The sequence below is a fragment of the Pelophylax lessonae genome (genome assembly GCF_965119305.1).
Source record: "Pelophylax lessonae genome assembly, chromosome: 4".
Taxonomy (NCBI): domain Eukaryota; kingdom Metazoa; phylum Chordata; class Amphibia; order Anura; family Ranidae; genus Pelophylax; species Pelophylax lessonae.
This window is the reverse complement of record NC_138771.1, coordinates 475,261,308-475,285,512: the sequence shown is the minus strand read 5'-3', so window position 1 is coordinate 475,285,512 and position 24,205 is coordinate 475,261,308. Positions and strand designations below refer to the sequence as shown.

General features: G+C 46.1%; 1 protein-coding gene across 1 annotated transcript in view; it reads right to left on the bottom strand.

Annotated features, from left to right (window-relative positions):
• Positions 1-12,961, bottom strand: part of LOC309554631 (E3 ubiquitin-protein ligase rfwd3.S-like) — a gene marked incomplete at both ends in the record, with an annotated part of 97,074 nt that extends 84,113 nt beyond the window's left edge. Inside the window, one exon of the mRNA XM_082256349.1 lies at positions 12,930-12,961. Coding sequence (XP_082112475.1) covers positions 12,930-12,961 — 32 coding nt within the window. The remainder of the gene's footprint in view (positions 1-12,929) is intronic.
• Between the last annotated feature and the right edge of the window lie 11,244 nt (positions 12,962-24,205).

Here is a 24,205-nt window from a genome sequence, read left to right as displayed (position 1 = left end):
AAAAGCACCTCGTCCCAATGTTGATGGGGACAAGGGCCTCTTCCCCACAACTCTGGTCGGTGGTTGTGAGAGTCTGTGGGCAAGGGGCTTATTCAGGATCTGGTAGCCCCGTTTGACAAGGGGACCCCTCGACTTTTAATTCGCACAAGTGTGAAAGGGGCCTTAATCAGTCTCCGTGTAATTTGTGGGCAAGGTATTGGGCTGTTACTTGGTTGTATGAGCATATGCTTCTGAGCAGTCATGCTAATGTGCTAGTATCCCTTTAATTCTGTTTCAATAGCAATTTTCAAAATCAGCATATCATATCAAACCATATATAACATAAAAAACACAAAACAAACAATGCATCAGTCCATAAACTGCATGAATTTGCTTGCATATGCTCAATCTTTCATAAAAAACAGGCTTGTGTTCACATATCCAAACGACTGATTCCAAATTAAGGCCCGACGACCGATCTGCCGATTTTTGGATTGTTAGTATGGTGCTTTGGACAGCCAACTCCGACTTTTTCGGCTGACAAAATCCTGATGTGCAGGCTATAAAAGTTTTGTTGTCCGTAATACAACGTCCGATTTTCGTCTCATTAGTACATATTTAGACGGAAAAAATCTTAAGAGCAAGACTAGGTATGCTCAGAGAGAAAGAACACATACAAAGCAATCCAACACATGACATCACTTCTGAAGTAGAATTCTGTCGTATGGGAAAATTCGTATGAAAATAACCTCTTCACTTTCCACGTCAGACTAGCATGCCACAAAAAACGGACCACAGATTGTTCGATAATCTTATCGTGTGTACGGGGCTTTAGTGTTAACCACTATGTGCTCCAATCATCCACATACATTATTGATAATCCCCTTATCTGATGTGCCCTCACCTTAAGGGATAAGACCAACAAAAGGTCTATATGCACTTTTTGTCCCTCTCTGGGGATCTGTTTTATACTGTTTCACTCCTTTGGTGGTAATCTTGAGATTAGAATCCTCCTTCTCTTACACTTAGCATGAATTGGCCTTGCTGTAAAAAATTGAAATTTGATGCCCCTGTCAAACAGTTGCGAAACAATTGGTCTTTGGGTGTTGGTGGTGTCTTCACCCCGTAACCTTCTGGAGGTACTCTTGATGAATGCAAGAATTGACCTTGCTGTAAAAAAGTGAAATTTGATGCCCTGTCAAACAGTTGTGGAAAAATTGGTCTTTGGGGGTTGGTGGTACTTTCAACTGTAACCTTCTAGAGGTACTCTCGATGAAAGCAAGAATTGGCCTTGCTGTCAAAAAAATTAAATTGGATGCACCTGTCAAACAGGTTGGTCCTTGGTTGTTTATTGTGCCCATGAAACCTTTACCAAAAAGTTACTTCAGGATAAAATCAACACCCACAAAGCTAGGCAGCCTAGACAGTCTTCAAGAGATTTGAGATCCCAATAACATTTAATCAACGACATCGGCATCAGCTTGATAGCTGCTGCTAATCCAGGGCAGCCCAGCAGCTGAACTGCATACTGGGCAAGTTCTGGCCAGTGGTCTATTCTCATGACCCAGTAACCCAGTGGATCATCTACTGGAATGCTCTCCATGTCTGTTTTCACCCCTAGATAATCTACCACCAGACACTGCCCATGGGCTCTTGAAGCTAACAGCCCTGGGCGCTGAGGACTAAAAAAATTTTGAAATGCATTACTGAGGCAACCCCCTTCTCCACCGCTCCTCCTTTGACCAACAGAAGCCTTAAAATTAGCTTTCCATGAGACTGTAGCCTACCAGAGTCTGGAAAGGTGTTACATAAACTCCTCTTTAAGGTGTCCTCAAGACAGGGGCGTACCATGGGGTTGGCGAGAACGGCGCCCGCCAGGAGCGCAGGCCGAGGGGGGGCGCAAAATCAATGTGTTAACAGTGTTAACAGTTGGCAGTTCATTTTTGCTCCCCACCCCGCGCTCAGCCTGCGCCCCCAGGCAGCCTGCCGTTCCTTGATAGAGCAGTACCAGCGTCACTTACCCTGCCTGTTCGCGGCGGCCCAGGTGTGCTGTGCTGCGGTGTCCTATTGGCTCCCCCTCCTATAAGGTCCGCCCCTCCGCAGCAGCCTATTGTTCCTTCCATTTGATTAATGAAGGCCACTTTCATACTTTTGTGACCTCAAAGTCGCGCAATTGTTTACAGCGTTTTTTGCCGCAAAACAATGCCTATTACATTTTTCTGTTTGCGCGAAGTGCATTGTACTGGGGAAGGGAGGGGGGACTGTTGTGTGTGAGGTCTGTTTGTATAGTAGTCAGTGTAGTGGGTGGTTAGTGGTCACTATAGTGGTCACTGTAGTGGTCAGTGTAGTGGTTAGGGTGGTCAGTGTAGTGGTTAGGGTGGTCACTGTAGTGGTCAGGGTAGTGGTTAGGGTGGTCAGGGTAGTGGTTAGGGTGGTCACTGTAGTGGTTAGGTAGGTTAGTGTAGTGGTCAGTGTAGTGGTTAGAAAGGTTAGTGGTTAGGGTGGTCAGTGTAGTGGCTAGGTAGGTTAGTGTAGTGGTCAGTGTAGTGGTTAGATAGGTTAGTGGTCAGTGTAGTGGTTAGGTAGGTTAGTGTAGTGGTTAGATAGGTCAGTGTAGAGGTTAAGTAGGTTAGTGTAGTGGTTAGGTAGGTTAGTGTAGTGGTCAGTGTAGTGGTTAGGTAGGTTAGTGTAGTGGTTAGATAGGTTAGTGTAGTGGTCAGTGTAGTGGTTAGGGAGGTTAGTGTAGTGGTTAGATAGGTTAGTGTAGTGGTCAGTGTAGTGGTTAGATATGTTAGTGTAGTGGTCAGTGTAGTGGTTAGGTAGGTTAGTGTAGTGGTTAGATAGGTTAGTGTAGTGGTTAGATAGGTTAGTGTAGTGGTCAGTGTAGTGGTTAGATAGGTTAGTGTAGTGGTTAGGTAGGTTAGTGTAGTGGTCAGTGTAGTGGTTAGGTAGGTTAGTGTAGTGGTTAGATAGGTTAGTGTAGTGGTTAGATAGGTTAGTGTAGTGGTCAGGTAGGTTAGTGTAGTGGTTAGGTAGGTTAGTGTAGTGGTTAGATAGGTTAGTGTAGTGGTCAGTGTAGTGGTCAGGTAGGTCAGTGAAGTGGTTAGGTAGGTTAGTGGTCAGTGTAGTGGTTAGATAGGTCAGTGTAGTGGTTAGGTAGGTGAAAGTGGGAACCAGGTGGGTCTGTGTAGTCTCCACTGTATACATGGGCAGGGCAAAGGTAGTGGAGTCAGGGGCGAGGCCAATTGGGGGGAAGGGGGTGGCAAAATGAGGTTTGGCCTAGGGTGTCAAAAATCCGTACACCAGCCCTGCACAGTACACAGGGGGAGCACCGGGTGTCACGTGAATACCCGGCACTCAGCATGACACAGACAGCACGCCAGACTTCGGACGCCCGCCTCTGGGGGGGGGGCGCCGATGCAGCTCCTCGCCAAGGGCGCTAGAGACCCTAGGTATGCCTCTGCCTCAAGATATTTTATCCTGTGCTCCCTCTGCGAGGGCAGAATGAGTTCTGAGAATTTCCCCTTATAACAGTGGTCAAGGAGGGTTGCCAACCAGTAACGATCCTTATCCTTGATGCCACAAATTCTCCTTTCGCAGGCTTTGAAGAATAAGGGTACCAATGCACAGCAAGTTTGCGGAGGCATGAGAAGCAGAGTCCTCGGGGGCACTGAGGATTAGAGTATGTAAAACTACCGCCTCCCAGCTACGTACCACTCCAAAGTTTTCCTGGGACTGAAAACCATCTATTAAGCTTTGACTGTATGTCCCTCTGCTTCGATGCCTCTAAAACTGCCAGAATCCTTCTCCTTTTGTGTGTTCTGTAGCATTGCAAGAATGGTGTCTGCTCTTAAGAGGAAAGGAAGTCCTCCTCTTCCTCCCCCTGCTCTGTCTTGAGTCCCCTGTCCATAATGCCACGCAGAGTATGCTCCAGGAGGAACACAAGAGGGATTGTTTCACTGATGCATGGATTGTCATGGCTCACCATCCTTGTCGCCTTCTCAAATGGTGACAGTACAGTGCATGCATCCTTTATCAATAGCCATTGGCGTGGGAAAAAAAAGCCGTGCTGACCTGAGGCTGTCCTTGTGCCATATTCACACAGGTACTCCTTGACGGCCCTATGCTGCATGTGCTGCCACTACAGCATTTCCAAAGCTGAGTTTCACCTGGTGGGCATATCACAAATCAGACGGCTTATGGGCAGGTGGAATTCCAGATGAATTTCAGCCAACGAACACTGGCTAAATGTCCGGCTGAAATGGCTACAGATTCTTCTGGTCTACCTTAGAAGATCTTGCAAACCTGGGTACCTGTTTAACCACTTTAGCCCCGGAGGATTTGGCTGCTCAAAGACCAGGGCCTTTAACGGACAATTGCGCGGTCGTGCGACGCTGTACCTAAAAAAATTGACGTCCTTTTTTTTCCCCACACACAGAGCTTTCTTTTGGTGGTATTTGATCACCTGTGCAATTTATTTTTTTTGCGCTATAAGCAAAAAAAGAGCTACAATTTTGAAAAAAATAACAATATTTTTTATATGAAATTCTCAAAAAAAATGTAAAAATCAATTTTTTTTTAACATTTTAGGCCAATTTGTTTTCTCCCACATATTTTTGGGTAAAAAAATCGCAATAAGCATATTTTGATTGGTTATTGCGTTTAATAACTACGGGAAAGATTTATGTCATTTTTTTTGTTTTTTTTTTGTAACGAGTAATGGCGGCGATCTGCAATTTTTTTTTTTGCGGGACTGCGACATTGCGGCGGACAGATGGGACCCCTGACTGACATTTTTGACACTTTTGGGAGTACCAGTGACAGTACTACAGTAATCAGTGCTATATATATATGCACTGTTACTGTAAAAATGACACTGGCAGGGAAGGGGTTAACTTTATTGGTGATCAGTGGTTTAAATGTATCCCTAGGGGCTTGTTTCTAACTGTGGGGGGGGGCGTGGCTTGTGATGTAACCACAGAGACATACGATCCTACATAGCAGGATCGTATAGTTTCTGCAGCTACATCAGGGAGAATGACAGATGGCTTTGTTTACATCAGCCTTTCTCCCTCTCCAGCGGGAGATCACGAGTGGCCGGTGAACATCGGAGCCACCGGTCACTCGCGCGGGGATGTCAGGGAACGAGCAGGGGCAGGAGCGCGCCTCCGGCGGCGCGCGCTCGACCCCTACAGGCTCCTGGGCGAGCGACAGAGTACTACATCGGTTTTCCCAGGAGCGCCAGACTGCCGCAGTAAATGTAATTGCGGCGGTCGGCAAGTGGATAAGAAACGCTGCACCACCAAATAAGGACATGTGCCAGGCATGGCACATGTATTACCTTTTCCTGTCGAAGGGCGGACAGAAGGTTAGTGCCATTATCACACTCCACCATTCCTGGCCCAAACTTTTGTGGCGTAAACCACCTATGGCCTGCCCCTGGAGAGCTGAAAGGATCTCTGCTCTGGTGTGGCTCCTGTCCCCTAGACAGACCAGCTGAAGCACAGCATGGCATCTTTTAGCCTGACTCGTTGAATGGCCCCTTGAACGTGGACCTTGCAGCTGACTGCCTTGCCCAACTATGCCAAAACATTGCCTTCCACGTGATGGTATCGAGCTGGAATGGCCTTACGTGCAAGGAAATAGTGACTGGGAACCTGTTATTATGGTACAGCACATTCTGAAATTTAACGAAAGGGGGCAGAATCCACCAGATAGCAAGGCAGGAGTTGTAAAGCTAGAAATCTGGACAAGCTTGAATTTAAACGCTGGGCATTTGGAGGGCAGGGGGTGGGTTTTTTTTTTTTTCACTGCAGCAGCTGTGGCAGAGCAATTTGCCTGGTCTACTCTACAGCTGGTGGTGTGCTGCTGCTGCAGACGTGTTACAAGGACCTGCGACAACCTTTGCGATACCATCATCCCTGTCAGTAGAGGTTGCTGAGAGGTCATGAAATATAGCGGAAATAGACATGAAAGGTGAGAAGTGAGGAGGAAGACAAGAATTTTGTCCCTTGTGTGCGGCTTTCAGGTGCTCTTGCCAATGGGCTGAGTGGTGGGAGGTTAAATGCCTTGTCAAGAATGTGGTATCCAAATGGCCGGTGTTTTTACCACGCTTGATCTGCTTGCGACAGAGATTACAAATTGCAACAGTGCGGTCGGCTGCACATGTCCTAAAAAAAAGCCCACACAGCTGAGCTATAGGAAGTGGGCCGGGAGATAACAGCTCCACAATCTGATGGAATAGGGTGGCTGTTCTCTACTCTTCCATGATGACTGCCTCTGGAGGACATTCTGCCTTGTTGGAGTTGTTTCTCCCCTCACTTTCCTCCTCTGCTCTGTCCCACCCAAATTACATCAGTGACCTCATCATCATCACCCCCCATCCTCATCATCACTGGAGCCAACTTGGCAATATGCTGCTGCTGAGGGAACATGACTGCCAATTAGTTGTTTATCAATGTTCTCCCCTCTATGTAGACTCATGTTCCTCCCTTCCTCAGAACCAACATCAAAATCAAGTAATGTCTGTGTATCCTCAAGAAGCAAATGACTGATGCTGTGTTCAAATAATTCAGCTGTATAGCAGGAGAAGCTGTGGACAAGGAGGCAGAATAAGCCGCTCTGGCAGCTGTGGTGGACTGCGCACTAGGGTCAGCTTGGGTCATAGAGGATGAGGATGGTTTAGAAGGCTAGTCCACCACCTCCTCTGCATTCTATGGCTGGATAGCACAGGCATCATCACTAAACAGAGACAAATGTGCCCTACTTGAGGACGGACCACATCCACCTTTGCCCGTGGACACAGATGCTGCTGGCCCCATCATAGTGGCATGGGAACGTCTGCCCCTCCTTGTCGGCCTCCCATGTATGATGGGGGGGGGGGGTTTGCCCAAATTGAATAGAGACTGGGAAATGTGTGATTGGATGCAATTTAAAGAAAGATAAGTGGAGTTTTGTGCACTTTAAATTGAGGACTGACGCTAATAAAAATATAGAAACTATATAAAAAAAAAAATCAAAAATGGGGACACCAATGTCACAGTCAGAAAAACTGCAGCTGACAATTTTTATAAAAGTGGGGAAGGCAGGGGACAAAAAAAAAAACACGCAGCAACCAAGGAAAAAAAAAAAGGGCATACAGCACTGTATACAGCACTAAATGTAATGTACTGCTGTGTAGGGATGGGCTGTGTGTTCGAGTTCATCGTAAGTTTGACTCGTACATCAGCTGTTCATGTGTAGTGATCTGCTGCTCTGCAGTCTCCTTTCATACATCGTCTGGAGCTTGCTGTCCTTTCCAGGCTCTTGCAGCTAGCTCTGTTGTGATGTGCCCCTGGGTCCATCCTCCTTTAGATGCTGCATGAAAGCTGATGCCTCCAGGGAAATGTGACATGGATAAACCCCAGAGGCATCAGTAGCCTATGTAAAAGATGCCCAGTGTGTTTGAACCAGAAGGCCATTACATGCTTATTCTTGTAGTTCTGAGAAAAGAATATAGAATGAGCATTAGCGTGCACGCGTAAACATAGTTACATAGTTAGTCAGGTTGAAAAAAGACACAGGCCCATCTGGCTCAACCAATAAAAAACAAAAAAAAACAGTAATGAAAGCCCAACCATACAATCCCATATACACAATCCTATACCCGCAGTTGATCCAGAGTTTTAGCACGTGCACAAGACAGAATATAGGCATGCGTGCGGGCACGTGCACACATGCGTGCACACATACGCACACTGGCCTATTTAAGCTGGACTATGGCATGAACAGACTGCTGAAAGGTCTTCAGCTAGTTCCTGTTTACCTGTGCCTTGACCTGCTATATGTGCCTACCTGTGCACGACCTAGCTTGCCCTTGACCAATCTCTGAATTTCTGCCTGCCTATTGTGACCTTGGCTTATACTCTAAACCTGTTCCTATCTTGTGCTTCTGTACTGTACCTCGCTGCCTGTCTCTGTACTGACCCTGGCCTTTATCTTGACTCTGCTTCCGTCTGATATTCCTGTACCTTCGCTACCTGGCTGTTGATGACCTTTTCGCTTTTATCCTGGCTACACTCCTGCCTGTTGTTCAAGCTTCACCATGTTCCAGTTCCTGGTTCCTTCCTGGTGATCCTTAGTCATCTGCTTCCTGCATACCTCAGCTGGTGATGCCTGTTATACCGGTGTTGTAAAATTTTGTCGGACCCGTGAAAAAATCGGACCTCGTCACTTCCGGTGATAGAGCAACACAAAACAGCAGATGGGAGTCGTCTGTGCGCATGCGCAGAAGACATTTTTTCGAGGTTTGGCAAAATTATAACAGAGAGCGGACAGCTGATTGAGAGGAGGCGGGGCTGAGGTGCGACGGAGGACGGAGGACACATATGCAGAGCTGGTGGAGGAGGCGGGACGGAGGTGCGGCCGTGTAATATATGCAGGACTTTAGCGACTCCTTATGTTTTATTATCTTTAGCAATTATCGTATTATTTATCCCTAGGATTTCATTACATTTAGTATTTCTTATTTTGTATTATATAAATGTAATGAAATCCTAAGGATAAATAATACGATAATTGCTAAAGATAATAAAACAAGGAGTCGCTAAAGTCCTGCATTTATTACACGGCCGCACCTCCGTCCCGCCTCCTCTATTCAGCTCTGCAGATGACGCGGCGGTGTCTTCCGTCCCACCTCAGCCCCGCCTTCTCTCATTCAGCTGCCCGCTATGTGTTATAAGTTTACCAAACCAAGATAATGTCTTATGCGCATGCGCACTTGAGACTCCTAGAACCGGAAGTGACGAGGTCCGATTTTTTCACGGGTCCGAGAACATTTTAGAACACCGGCCCTTGTGCCATTCTGTGTCCTCATACCTCCTGTCATCACTACCAGGAGTGTTGGACAAGAGGTGAAAGAGAAGCCCCCTCTATAGCTCGATCTCCACCAGGTACGAAATAGCCTTTGTCATTTTCACCTAGGGACACATAGGGACACTTTTGTATACAAATTATTAATGGAAACCATCAACTTTATATACAATTGTGTGGGCAAAAAAATAAAGTGATAAAAAAAACTTAAAAAGAAGAAAAAGAGGTTAATATGTATTAAATTGAAATTTAAATTGAAAAGACAGATTTGGCCTTTAATTATACATATAAAGTATTTTCCTAAAGTGTTTTGGCAGTCTATGACATGTCTCATGTATTTTCAGATTTTTGCATTTGTTTTTATTTGGGAACTGCCTGCAAGATAAATGTACCCAAGAATTGTGTGTGTATACCAAATATTCCCATTGGGCGAATGGAAAAATTGCAGTCAACAATCTTCAGTTAATTTTTTTTTGGGAGAATGTTTTTCTTGATTTATCATGAACATTAGAATTTCTTGCATCCCATCAGCATCATTTATTTTAAAACACAACATGAAAGGATGTAATTGAAAATCCAGGGTGGTCAATAAACACAGTTTTATTATGATAGGAAGTTGGTGCCAGCAGGGCAGAGGAAATCACATTCTACTTGTTAAGCAACTTAAATCTAAATGTTGATTTCATGAGAAAAGGGTAATGTAAGTTCATATATATTTTTGTCTGAGTGTCTGTTTCAATACAGGGTTTAACACTTTTTCCTTCTTTTTTTTTTCTGTTTTCTATGGCTAACTTGCTTTTATATTTATTATAACCCCTTCACGCCTAAGGATAAAACAAATCTAAATGCCTCAAGACAATTTTGCAACTTTGATATGTGCTAGTATCATCACAGCTACTTTGAGCATCCAGTTGGACAAACTGGGCTTTCATTTGGTAGTAAATGGATATTTCCTGTTTATATATACCTTATATATATATATATATATATATATATATATATATATATATATATATATATATATATATATATATAATCAAAGAAAAACCGGGTAAAAATAGTAAAAAAAAAATATATATTTTTTTTGTTTAACTACTTCAGCTCTGGAAGGTTTTACCCCCTAATGACCAGGCCATTTTTTATGATTCGGCACAGCGTTACTTTAACTAACATTTGCGCGGTCGTGCGAAGCTGTACCCAAATACAATTGATATCCTTTTTCCCCACCAATAGAGCTTTCTTTTGGTGATATTTGATCACCTCTGCGGTTTTTAGATTTTGCGCTATAAACAAAAAAAGCGACAATTTTGAAAAAAGCACCATATTTTTTACTTTCTGCTACAGTATATAACATTCCCAAAAAAAAATTAATAAAAATCTAATTTTTTTTATCAGTTTAGCCCAATTTGTATTCTGCTACATATGTTTGGTAAAATAAATCTCAAAAAGCGTATTTTAATTGGCTTGCGCAAAAGTTATAGCGTTTACAAACTACGGGATACATTTTTGGACTTTTTATTTATTTATTTTTTTATTAGTAATGGTGGCGACATTGCGGCGGACAGATCAGACCCCTAACTGACACTTTTGACATATTTTGGGGACCAGTGACATTAATACAGTAATCAGTGCTAAATAATATGCACTGTTACTGTATAAATGACACTGGCAGGGAAGGGGTTAATACAGGGGCTAATCAAGGGGTTAACTGTATGCCTAATTGTGCTTGCTAACTGTGGTGGGGGGGGGGGGGGCTCTGTGACAGGCAAAGAGAGATCGGTGTACAAAATCTCTCTCTGTCTGTCTGACAGAAGAGCCGCCTGCTTTGTTTACATAGGCAGGTGGCTCTTCTGTCAGTGTCTCTGAAGATCGCGGGAGGCTGGTGGTGATCGAGCCCGCTCCTCTAGCGGTCTGACTCCCACTGTGTCTAATCAGAACCACATGCACATAATCACGTAGATCTACGTGAATATGCGCAGCCGAGCCACCCTGCCGCAGTAAAATCTGCGTGGGGCGGTCAGCAAGTGGTTAATCTAGCTGTATATTGCTTGTTACTACCATAACCTACCACCAAAGAACAACCCAAAATTGATTCTCCTGCTTCTGACAATGGCAGCAATAACACATATGTGTATGTTTGTACCCATAGTACAGCCTAGAAGCAATTGTGCGCAATTTGCTTTTTTTTTTTTTTTTTTTGTCCTACCTAAAACCCTGATGCTGGCACTAAATTAAAGAGAAAAAAAGAAAAAAAATCCTGCCCAAAAAATACTGACCCTGACCTTTGTCCCTGATCTTGACCTTTGTCCCCTACTTGGCCAAATACTAACCCTGGCACACTAACCTAGATCAAACCTTGGACTAGGTATTTGTCCTTTATTTTTGGTTTTATTTTTTTTTTTTATTTATTATTTGTTTATTATTTTTTTTATACACACACTTTTTTTTCTCTCTGCAAGGAAAGAGAAAGATACATTCACAGCAAGAGAAACACAGGGGTGGGCTTCACAGTGACTGATCACTGTAAAAGCCAATCAGAGGCTATCACAGCAATCAGGTGACCTGGAATCGGGAGTTCTGGTTCCTGATTGTTAGTATGGGGCCCATGGGTGTTGGTGAGACCCTGGTGTCTGTGCTAGCGGTTGCGCTGGTTCTGTTGCTGCAATATTAGTTCTCCCCCTTCTTCTTTGTCGCATGTGCTAGTGCTTCCTTCTGCACCTGTCTGACAAGTACAGGTGATTTCAATTTTGTATAGAATTTTTACCAGCAGGGCCCCTTCCTGAGCCCAGCAAGAGTAACTGCGAGGGGTTGCGGTGTTCAGGCACCACCAACACCCAATGCCCAATTTTTCTGCATCTGTATGACAAGTACATGCGATTTCAATGTTTTTTTCTCATTTTTAACAGCAGGGCCCATTCCTGCGCCCAGCAAGAGTAACTGCAAGGGGTTGCGGTATTCAGGCACCACCAACACCCAAGGCCCATTTTATCTGCACTTGTATGACAAGTACATGCGATTTCAAAATTTGTATGGAATTTTTACCAGCAGGGCCCGTTCCTGCGCCCAGCAAGAGTAACTGCGAGGGGTTAGGGTGTTCAGGCACCACCAAACCCAAGGCCCAATTTTTCTGCACCTGTATGACAAGTAAATGCGATTTCAATCTTGTATGGAATTTTTAACAGCAGGGCCCATTCCTGCGCCCAGCAAGAGTAACTGCAAGGGATTGTGTTGTTCAAGCACCACCAACACCCAAGGCCCAATTTTTCTGCACCTGTATGGCAAGTACATGCGATTTCAAGTTTGTATTGCATTTTTAACAGCAGGGCTCGTTCCTGCACCTGCATGTTTTTTTTTTTTTTATAATTTTGGCATACCAGATCCAAATCCATACCAGACCAGAAGGGACTGGGGGGCACCCTATGCCATTTTTTTTCATTTTTTTTAACTGTATTGCCGGGAGCCGACAATATATTACAGCCGCGAGCAAGTTTAAATAACATTTTTTCATTTAGAAATGTCAGTATTGCTGCAGCAGGCTCCATACATTGTACAAATGCGCCACTTTACAGGCACATTAGGGGACCCCCAGGCACGATATTTAAAGGAATTTTTAATTTTTATTGTTTCACTGCGGCGAGGTCCGACAGAAGTGGGAACAGGGTACCTTTCAAAAATAGGTACCGGCTCCCCCTTCCCCCCTGAAAGGGGCCAAATGTGCCACCAGAGGGGGGGGGGGGAGGAGACAGATAAGTGGAAGTTCCACTTTTGAGTGGAACTCCACTTTTATGCCCCCTCAATTTCAACAGCACATTTTAGTTAATGAGATCAGATGTTAGGCTAAAACTAGATGAAGCAAACAGACATGTTTTAGTGACATAGCTAACAGGTGTCAGAAAATCTTATCTGAATAGAGCCCATCTAGTACAGCTTTATACATCTCTTAGCAAGCGTATAGGCTTCCCCTTTCATGCACCATTACCCATTCAGGTTTTCTTGCTTCAGGCCTTTAAACCTAAAGTAAGATAATTCCCCTGAATTCGATCAATGTGGAAAACACAGACTGCTATACATAATTTTACAGGTTGCACTAGCATGCATACCTTATTCTCTTGTAATCGCGCTCAAATGCCATCACTAATTAGCTTAACGAGCTTGCACTTTATTGGCTAAATATCCTGTGTATAGAAAAGAATGCCCCTTTTTAAAATAGTCAATTTTTTTTGCTTTGCCGCCTGAACTGAAGACAGGCACAGTTTTTGTATTATCCAGCTGTAATTACTAGTGCAACCTATAACAGACAAGTGAAATATATAACCCTGCTATGTCCGAAAAATAGAAAAAAATAAAAAAACAGAATCACTGAATTGGAAAAAGGATCACCCTCTTATGTCAGTAATTTGTTTTAATTACAGCCCTTAGTCTGTTGGCGATATGTCTCTACTAGAGCTGCACGATTCTGGATAAAATGAGAATCACAATTTTTTTGCTTAGAATAAAGATCACGATTCTCGGCGTAACATCATCTTTCACATTATACAAAAAATTGGGCTAACTTTACTGTTTAGTTTTTTTTTAAATTCATTGAAATTAATTTTTTTCCCAAAAACTTGCTTTTGAAAGACTGCTGCGCAAATACAGTATGACATAAAATATTGAAACGACCGACATTTTATTCTTTAGGGTCTCTGCTAAAAAAATATATATAATGTTTCGGGGTTTCTAAGTAATTTCTAGCAAAAATGTATCCACCCCTCTCAGCTCACCTTTGCATCCTAAATCCCCCCTGCTAATCTCTGCACCCAAAATCCCCTCCTGCTCACTTCTGCACCTCAAACTCCCCTCTTTTCTCCTTACTTTTTAATGCCAATGGAATATTTTTGCATTAACACAGAGTAGGGCTGTGGAAGCAAGTATCAGTAGCAAAGTCACACATCCTATATAAGTCTTGATAGAATGCTTTAGGAACCATGGACTTTATAGACACTAAAAAACATCAGTTCTTTAAAAATTTATATTTTTATTACAAACTCTCTAATGAAAATAGATTTAACATTTCACAGTATCTGTTATCTGAATTGAGCTATTCACACCGACAAAAAAAAAAAAAAAAACCCATCCCAATGTGTAGTAGAAGGGACAACAAGTGGACATGGGGATACGTGCAAATACAGCAACCCGCCACCATGGTGTATTAAAGCATGCCAACCATGTATATATATGAGTTTAAACATAGTATCTGAACTTGCCTTCATCATAATACTTTTAAATGCCCTCCTTCCACTCCCCCCCCACCACTTACCTTTGCACACCTCTTCTTGCTGATCTTTGTATCTCAACCTCCCTGCTCAACTTTGAACTTGCACCCCACTTTTTTGCTCACATTTGAAATCTAAATGGTAACCCTCCTCTTGGCATACCTCTGCACCCCCACTCCTTTTTTTGTTCACCTTTGTAGTCCATATAGTAACTTTCTTTCCCTCTGTACACCATAATGGCAGTGTTGCAGCACCCTAGTTCTGTACCTGGTGGCATTCAGTGGCAGGTAGCACTCCCAAGCCTGCTTCTGATTGCTCACATTCCCCCACCTGTGAACTGCAGCATTCTGTAAAGGTAATGGAGGGTGAGACCTCCTGGGGGGGGGGTTGGTATTTGCATACTAATTAGTAGGGTTGCACCGATACCGTTTTTTTTTCGGCGGGTAGTACCGATACTTTCGGTCAAGTACTGATACCGAGTACCTATTGGCTAGTTACTGCATGTGCCCGAAGAATGAGGTCAGCTGACTACCTGGATATACTGAATGACCAGGTTATTCCAACAGTGGATTTTTTCTTCCCTGATGGCACGGGCATATTCCAAGATGACAGTGCCAGAATTCATCGGGCTCAAATTGTGAAAGAGTGGTTCAGGGAGCATGAGACATAATTTTCACACATGGATTGGCCACCACAGAGTCCAGAACTTAACCCTATTGAGAATCTTTGGGATGTGCCGGAGAAGGTATTGCGCAGTGGTCTGACTCTCCCATCATCATTACAAGATCTTGGTGAAAAATTAATGCAACACTGGACGGAAATAAATCTTGTGACATTGCAAAAACGTATCGAAACATTGCCACAGCGAATGCATGCCGTAATCAAAGCCAGCAAAATATTAGAGTGTGTGACCTTTTTTTTGGTGGCGACTTTTATTTTGGCCAGACAGTGTATGTCATTACAGGACCCAGAAGACAATGACACCCACTGTGTCGTAGTCATTACTACTACAGTGATTCTCTATTTCCACAGTGGTCGCACAGGTATGGCATATGCATACCTACATTGGTAAGGAAAATAAAATAATACAATAAAATAAAAATTTGATATTGACAGTTTCATTTTTTTTTTTTTTTGTAGGACTGTGACTTGATTTTCTATGAATGTAGTCCTCTAGTGGACACAATGAAGAAGACAATAAAAATCTGTTCTACATTTGTCAAGGTACTGTAAGTCATGTACTCAGTATCAGACCCTAACAGGTATGGTATATGCATACCTACATGGGTAAGAAAAATAAAATAATACAATAAAATAAATATTTGATATTGACAGTTTCATTTTTTTTTGTATCTTGTGGGACTGTGACTTGATTTTCTATGAATGTAGTGCCTCTAGTGGACACAATGAAGAAGACAATAAAAAATCTGTTCTACAACTACATTTGTCAAGGTACTGTAAGTCATGTACTCAGTATCAGACCCTAACAATATTACCAATGTGTTTATAACTGTTTTCAACAAATAAGTCTTCGGGCTATTTTCTGTTTGTAGCAGACCAATAAAAATAACTGCTGTTTGGTTTTGTAGTTCTAGTGAAAACTTTACACCTAAGGTGACACTAAACTCTGATGTAAAAAAGAAAATGATATTCAAGTATATATTCCTAACCAGAAAAGTACCTTCTGCTACTCTCAGCCTCCTACAAATTTCCAAATTCCTTTTTCTCTTACGTCCTCCGACAGTCGCCGCCTCTTCATATTCGTCACATATGGGGTATTAGACTTTGCTCCGAAGGAGTAGCTAGGCAACAGAATATGTTAACAATAAAGCTTTAACATATCCCACCCTCAAGGGGTGGTCCCCTCAGTCAATACCCTCCTACTTCCTGCAACCATATCTCAGTTTTAATGTCTAGCTTGTCAGGAGTGGCTGGCTCTCTCTGTGCTGGGACTTTTTGTCCCAGACTCTTTCTTCTTTTTGATATTTTGTTTGAGTTTTCTCTCTACCTTTACTTAGCTGTTATTTTTGTCAGCATTAGTTAGTTCTTCGGACGAAGAGGATCATGCGGACTGGGTCTCGGGCTGATCCCCCTGGTCGCAGGTCGTGGGTCAGTGGCTTCCCAGTCTGCCATCGAGCGTTCAGCCAGGTAACGCTCCTGGCACGGTGAACGACCCATCCCTGTTCGGTGCAGGGATGATTGGTGAGGTGGCTACCTCACCGGACGCTGTGCGGTTTCTGAACCGCCATTGTGTGCGTCTTGAATTGCGACTCTCCCTGCCTCATGTGCAGCGGCTTGTTCGCCTGTGCGGGTTCCCCACGCCATGTGAGGTAAGTGTATCTATGTGGGGACCTGTCTGTCTGGGGGGGGTCTCAGTCTGGGACTGTGTAACCTGCCTTTAATCACACTGCTTGTCTCCCTATATCTCGGCTGCATGCTGTGGGCTGCAAGGGGGGGGGGAGCTGTATGACACTGAGTATGTCAGGCTGGGCAGTGTGAGGAGCTGTGTGCTGTGGGGCATGTTTTTAATGGCATGTTGGGGCATATACAGCGATCGCTGCGGCGATCTAACATGTATCCATATTATGGGATAATATTGTGTGTGATTTTATGCACTGTGGAGCGGCGATTTCGGCGCCAAACGGCGCCATTTTACCGGCGCCCGCTCCGGCCGCATGGTTTACATGCACGGCGGCCATTTTCTTGTAGCCTCCATAGGCTTACATAGAGCGCCCTGGCAGCATCACTTCCTCTCTCCTGGAAGCACCGATCGAGGCAGCAGCAGCAGCGGAGTCTCCTCAGGTTTTATCCTTCTATTCCTGTGTTCCATTGCCTGTATTCAGTCTGTATATTCCCTGTGGGGGTCTCATTGTGCCTGAGTGTGGTGCGGTGGGCTGCGCTTGCCGCGCTTGCTGTAAGGGGGCAGTTAACCCTTGGTTGTCTGGCATACAGGGGCAATGGATTCTCAGGAGGGCAAGTTTCCCACAGTATTGGTGGAAAGCCAGGGGACCGCTGTTTCCCCCCCAGGGGGGGATTTGGCCACTATTGTGGCTGGCCTTGCTGCACAGGTGCAAATGCTGGTGGCTGCTCAATCTACTAAACGGCCCAGAGTTGCTCTGTCCTCTGATTCTGAGGGTGAAGGTGATGGGGCTGTTCTGGCGGGGACCCCCCTATCGGGGTCCCGCTCCTCTCTTGATCTAGTGGGGTCTGAGGTAGAGGCTGAAGTTGAGGGGGTTGATAATTCTCCCCCTGGCTCGCCTGAAGAGCTTGCAATCATGGATGAGTTGATTGCTTCCATTAAGCAGACGCTACGTTTGCAGGACGAGGTGTGTCCCCCAGCTGCCTTGGCGGCTTATGGGACGCAGAGAAAACGCAGGACGCCGCAGGTTTTTCCCTGCAATGCTGATTTTCAGCGCGCTGTTAAGGACCAATGGCGCGATTTGCGCAAGCCTTTTGCGGTACCAAGTAAATTTAAGCTGCGTTATCCTTTCTCGCCTGCCACTGATGAACGGTGGTGTGTGCCTCCGCCAGTGGATCATGCTATTGCGGTTTTGAACAAAGCCACTGCGATCCCTGCAGAGGGATCCCCTGTTTTCCGTGATGCCACGGATAGGAGACTGGAGTCTCTTGCCCGTCATACTTATTCTGTTACGGGTTCTATGCTTAAGGCTCTGTTTGCTTCTCTCATGGCGGCCCAGGCGATCGCAAGTTGGACGCAGATGCTTAGGCGCGTCCTAGTGGCCGATTCGGCCTCGGCGGCGACCCTGGATATGGTGGATCAGATCCACCAGGGTGTCATGTATCTGTGTGATGCGGACCTGGACCTGATTCCGTTGGCCGCGCGTGTGCACAGCGTGGCGGTGTTGTCTCGCCGCCTGGTTTGGTTGAAATGTTGGTCGGTGGACCAATCTTCACGTAAAACCTTAGCCAATCTGCCTTATGATGGGTCTCGCCTTTTTGGGGAGTCCCTGGATGTGTTGATTAAGGGGATTACCGGGGGTAAGAGCACTCTCTTGCCCCATTTCCCCAAGGCTAAGGGGGCTTCTGGGAAGAAGCATGCTCATTTTCGGCCCCCTCAGGGGTCCTTTCGTGCCTTTCGGCCGCACTACAAGGGCAAACCGTTCAAGGGCCAGGGCTCTCAGAAGAAACCCTGGTCTGGGAAACAGAAGTCCGGCCAATCCGGACCTGCGGCCCATAACAGTTCGGCCTGAAGGGGCGCCCTCACCCAGTTTTGGGGTGGGGGGACGCTTGCTCGGTTTTCTTCAGCCCTGGTTGGCCCGTGTGCGGGACAGATGGGTTCTGGAAATCGTTCGATCTGGTTACAAGATCGAGTTTCTCTCTCGGCCAGAGAGCAGATTTTTTCCCTCAAATCTACAACTGTCTCCAGAGCGCCTGCGGGATCTGCACCTGGCGGTGCGGGACCTGAGGGCTCAGGGAGTGGTGGTTCCGGTGCCTCATCGGGACAGATTTCGGGGGTTTTATTCCAATCTGTTCACCGTGCCCAGAAAGGAGGGCAAGGTTCGTCCAATTCTGGACTTGAAAGCTCTGAACCGCTCTGTGCGGGTTCGCAAGTTCCGCATGGAATCCCTGCGCTCGGTGGTGGCTGCCCTGGTTCCGGGGGAGTTCATGGCCTCCATCGATTTGAAGGATGCGTATCTTCACATCCCCATATTCGAGGGTCATCAGAGATACCTTCGATTTGCCATTGCGGAGGATCACTACCAGTTCGTGGCGTTGCCCTTTGGGCTCGCCTCGGCTCCGCGGGTCTTCACCAAGGTGCTTGCACCGGTTCTGGCATTATTGAGAGCCCAGGGCATTTCTGTCCTGGGGTATCTGGACGACATTCTGATTCGGTCTGCGACCAGTCAGGGTCTGGAGAAGGACCTGTCTGTCACGATGCAAACTCTGCAGGAGTTCGGTTGGACGATAAATGTTCCAAAGTCGACACTGAGTCCGTCGGTTCGTCTTCCCTATCTGGGAATGATACTGGACTCGGTGCAGGCGAAGGTCTTCCTGCCGGAAGACAAACTCAGGACTCTTCAGGAGGAAGTCAGGTCCCTCAGGGACGTTCCGAACTCGTCTCTGCGGACGTGTATGAGATGTCTGGGATTGATGGTCTCGGCTTTCGAGGCGATTCCTTTCGCGCAGTTTCACACGCGGGGTCTCCAGGCGGAGATCTTGTCCAAGTGGGACGGGCGACCTCAATCTCTGGATCTTCAGATCTCGTTGAGTCATCGCACCAGGGAAAACCTTCTGTGGTGGCTCCAGTCCCCGTTGGTGTCCGGGGGCAAGTCGTTTCGTCCGATCTCGTGGACGATAATCACCACGGATGCCAGCCTGTCGGGCTGGGGTGGTGTTCTGGGCGTTCTGTCCGCCCAGGGGACCTGGTCGGAGGGGGAGTCTTCCCTCCCGATCAACATTCTGGAATTGCGTGCGATAAGGCTCTGTCTTCATCGCTGGACGGACCGGCTGCAGGGCTGCCCGGTTCGGGTGCAGACGGACAATGCCACGGCGGTGGCCTACATCAACCACCAAGGGGGCACCAGGAGTGCCCGAGCGGCTCGAGAAGTGGCCGACATTCTGTCTTGGGCCGAGACTCATGTCCCGGCGATAACGGCGGTTCACATTCCGGGAGTGGAGAACTGGCAGGCGGACTATCTGAGTCGCCAGACCCTGGATCAGGGGGAATGGTCTCTCCACCCGGCTGTCTTCCAGATGTTGTGCGCGAAGTGGGGTCTTCCAGATGTGGACCTGTTCGCGTCTCGCCTCAACTACAAGGTGAAGAGGTTCGTGGCAAGGACGCGCGACCCTCGGGCAGACGCGTCGGACGCGTTAGTGGCCCCGTGGCATCAGTACAGGCTGATGTACGCGTTTCCACCGATTCAGTTGCTGTCCCGGTTCCTTCGCAGGTTACACTCGGAACGCAGCACGGTGATTCTTGTGGCACCGGACTGGCCTCGCCGGTCCTGGTACGCAGACCTCGTGAATCTGGCGGTCGACGCCCCCTGGCGTCTGCCTCTTCGGGACGATCTACTGTCTCAAGGACCGATTTACCATCCTGCTTTACAGTCGCTGGCTTTGACGGCCTGGCTGTTGAGACCGAGGTCCTGAAGGAGAAGGGTCTCTCTCCAGAGGTTGTTCATACCTTGATCAACGCGAGGAAGTCTTCCTCGGGAAAGGTTTATTACCGTACTTGGAAGGCCTATTTTGCCTGGTGTGAGTCCAGGGGGTTTTCACCCCGCACGTACTCGGTTTCCCGTGTGCTGTCTTTCCTTCAGACGGGTGTCGATCAGCGTTTGGCGCTGGCTACGATAAAGGGTCAGGTGTCTGCGCTGGCCGTTCTGTTTCAACGTCCCGTGGCTTCCAACTCCTTGGTTGGCACTTTTATTCAGGGTGTGCGGCATCTGGTTCCTCCTAGGAGGGATCCTTTGCCCCCTTGGGACTTGAATCTAGTCCTGTCTGTGTTACAACGTGCTCCTTTTGAACAGATCAGGGAGATCTCGTTGTCTATGTTGTCCAAAAAGGTCGCCTTTTTGGTGGCGATCACTTCGGCTCGCAGAGTGTCGGAACTGGCGGCTTTGTCCTGCAAGTCTCCGTACCTGGTTGTTCATTTGGATAAGGTGGTCTTGCGACCTAATCCTTCTTTTCTGCCGAAACGAGTTTCGGAATTCCATCTTAACGAGGATATTGTTTTGCCTTCGTTGTGCACGAAGCCTAAACATCCAAAGGAGGTGAGATTGCATTCTCTGGATGTTGTTCGGGCGATTAGGGTTTACCTTAAATCGACTGAGTCTTTTCGAAAGACGGACTCCTTGTTTGTTCTTCCAGAGGGTCCTCGGAAGGGCATGGCGGCTTCCGCCTCTACCATTGCCAAATGGATCAGGCAGACCATTGAACAGGCCTATGCCTTGCAGGGGAAGGTTCCCCCTGTGCCTGTGAAGGCGCACTCTACTAGATCTCTGAGTACGTCTTGGGCCTGTCGTCATGGGGCTTCTGTAGCCCAGGTGTGTAAGGCGGCGACTTGGTCGACCGTACACACTTTCACAAAATTCTACAAAGTAGATGTTCAGGCATCGGCGGATGCTTCCTTTGGCCGCAAGGTTCTTAGTGCGGCTGTTCCCTAGGGTCCCTTGTTGGGGACTCCTGGCTGTTGGGATAAGTTTTGTATCCCCTGGTTTTTTGTCTTTTCCTGGGTTGTTGCTCCTGTTGAGCACTTATTTTTGCTGTTGCCCAGCTGGTTTCCTTCCTTTGGTAAGGTTCCTTTCTTTGATGTGGAGACTGCGTTGCCTTTCGGCGCGGATGCGTTTCCCACCCCTCATGTTTGCACTGCTTTGGGACGTCCCCATATGTGACGAATATGAAGAGGCGGCGACTGTCGGAGGACGTAAGAGAAAACGGAATTTTTGTAAAATCTTACCTGTAAAATTCCTTTCTCTGAGTCCTCCGACAGTCGCCGCCCCCGCCCCTCTTTTGGGGTTTGAATGTATACTCTACTGCTATTCCACTAAAACTGAGATATGGTTGCAGGAAGTAGGAGGGTATTGACTGAGGGGACCACCCCTTGAGGGTGGGATATGTTAAAGCTTTATTGTTAACATATTCTGTTGCCTAGCTACTCCTTCGGAGCAAAGTCTAATACCCCATATGTGACGAATATGAAGAGGCGGCGACTGTCGGAGGACTCAGAGAAAGGAATTTTACAGGTAAGATTTTACAAAAATTCCGTTTTTTTCTGCTGTGATCAGACTTTCTAGTAGAGGGTCCCTACATTCATTCCCCGTGGTCCCACTGTATGTAGGAACCTGCTTGCTCCTGAGATAGACTATTAACTATAGATTATGGGATTTGTGCACTAATATGCACTGCTCGTTCCAAGCAAAGGGAAGAGAAGAGGGAAAAGAAGAGGTTCAAAAGCTCACTTAGAACATTACAAGAAGGTGGAAGAACACTGTAATGGATGAGCCTAGTATCTGGCTGCAATGTCAAAGGCTATCTGCATTCGGGGATGCGCATCCACATCGCTGTCAAATTAGGACTTTTGGCTTTGTCTATTTAGATACTGCGTCCCAATAGACATGATTGGCACTGCCTGCATGTGGATGCAGAGAACACCTGTGCATTCTGTCTGGGTGAAGATGATCCTTTGCAGGGGTGTATAGATCACTACACCCATGTGAGGTGTTTTTTTCATTATGGGGAGCTGGATCAGGTCTATTGTTTCATAAGGGTCCTTTCACACGAATGATCCGATCAGATCTGCCTGTCAGTTTTTTTAGACGGACCTGATCGGATCCTCCATGCATCCCTATGGGGCAGCGGATGTCATGGGAGACATCCGCTGCCCCGATCAGATCTGCCTGTCAGTTTTTTTAGACGGACCTGATCGGATCCTCCATGCATCCCTATGGGGCAGCGGATGTCATGGGAGACATCTCCGCTGACACCCGCTGCTATCCAATTCCGATCCTGTCCATGAAATCGGGACGGATGGAAACCCTATTTTCCATCCGTCCAGCGGATGGGATCGGATGGGATCGGATGAGAATGGACAGGCAGGCCGTTCTCATCCGATTCCCCCATAGAGGACAGCGGGGATCTGACTGCTCTGTCTCCGCACACAGAGCGGAGATGGAGCTGTCACCTGCCTGCTCAGCGGGGATCGGCAGATCGATCCCCACTGAGCAAAGAATGGACCGCGCCGGACGGCGCATCATGTGAAAGGACCCTTAATCAGGTCAGGGAGGACCTGAGCCACCCTTCCTTCCCCCCCGATAAACTTCTACAGCAACAGATTACTTGTAATTGTAATCAAGAGGCAATAGATCACTATTGTTTTAAGTGGTTGCTGTGGATTAAGCTATTGCAGTTTAACTACCAGTTTTGCCACCAGAGCCATTTTTAATTTTTTTTTTTGTTTTTAGGCTAAAGATCAGCTAATCTCTAGAGCCCCGTAAAAATTTTGCATGTGGCATGCTTAATTGACCCCCAGTGCTGCTCCTTAAGCCTAGTACACACTATATTTTTTTTGGTTCAACCCAGCAGGCTGAACGAAATAAAAACGGAGGAGCTCGTGAGGAGTTTGCTGTACTAACTATCTGATGTTAGTACAGTGATCTCCCTGCTGAGCTATTGTGACTGCCCCTCCACCAGAACACACCGGTCAGTGTTCACAGCTATTGGCTGCTAGCACTGATCGGATGCTGGTTCTCCAGCATGCCTGGTGTATACACGGGCCAAATGTCTGTTGAACCTGCTGATACCTGGCGATATTTGGCCTGTGTGTACCAGGCTTTACACTCAGTCTTAAGTGGGGTACGCAGTATAAGAAGATCGTCCGATTTTTCTCATTGTTTCACAGCAACGCGTAACCGATGAATGAAAATTCGTAAGAAAATTCTCATATGACAAAGGGTTTTTTTGTTGTTTATTGTTTCTGATCATGCTCAGAAAAAAACGGTACACATTAAATGAAAATTGTTTGTTCTGTTCCCGCACGAGAAAACTTTTGGAGTTTATCCCTTCGGGAATTTTCGTACGAAAAGTCGGAATTGGCTGTCGAAAGTTGTGTACACACTATAAAAAAATTGTGCGAAAGTTCCTCGGACAAAAATGTTTGCCCAATTTTCTTATAGCATGTACGAGCCTTTAGGCTGATGTCATACCAGTGATTCAACCAAAAGTCAAAATTACCAGTGATAGGATCACTAAGGAGCTACCTGTCTGGCAATCTATGACTAGTGGCAGAATGGCCCTTCTGACATCAGCCTTGGTGCTGCTGTACAATGGATTAAGAGAGGTGGAGAAGTTTATTTCAGGTACTTTAATGAATTTTATTAAAAAATTAAATATAAATGATTTATTATTGGATACAGACCTGCCTTACTTTTTTTTATATCTGCCCTGAGTTCAGCTTTAAAGTTTGCATAATGTAATAAAGGATTTTGGAACACACTTACCTGGATAGTCAGTATTTTTTTCCATATTTCCTTACGGATTACCCTTGATGCTTTGTCACTCTTGTATTGACATAGATGTAGGCAGTGTTTTTAATGACTGATGGAAATTATGGAGAGAACTAACCATAAGTGCTGAAAAAGACCCTGGCAGCATTTGCTGGATAA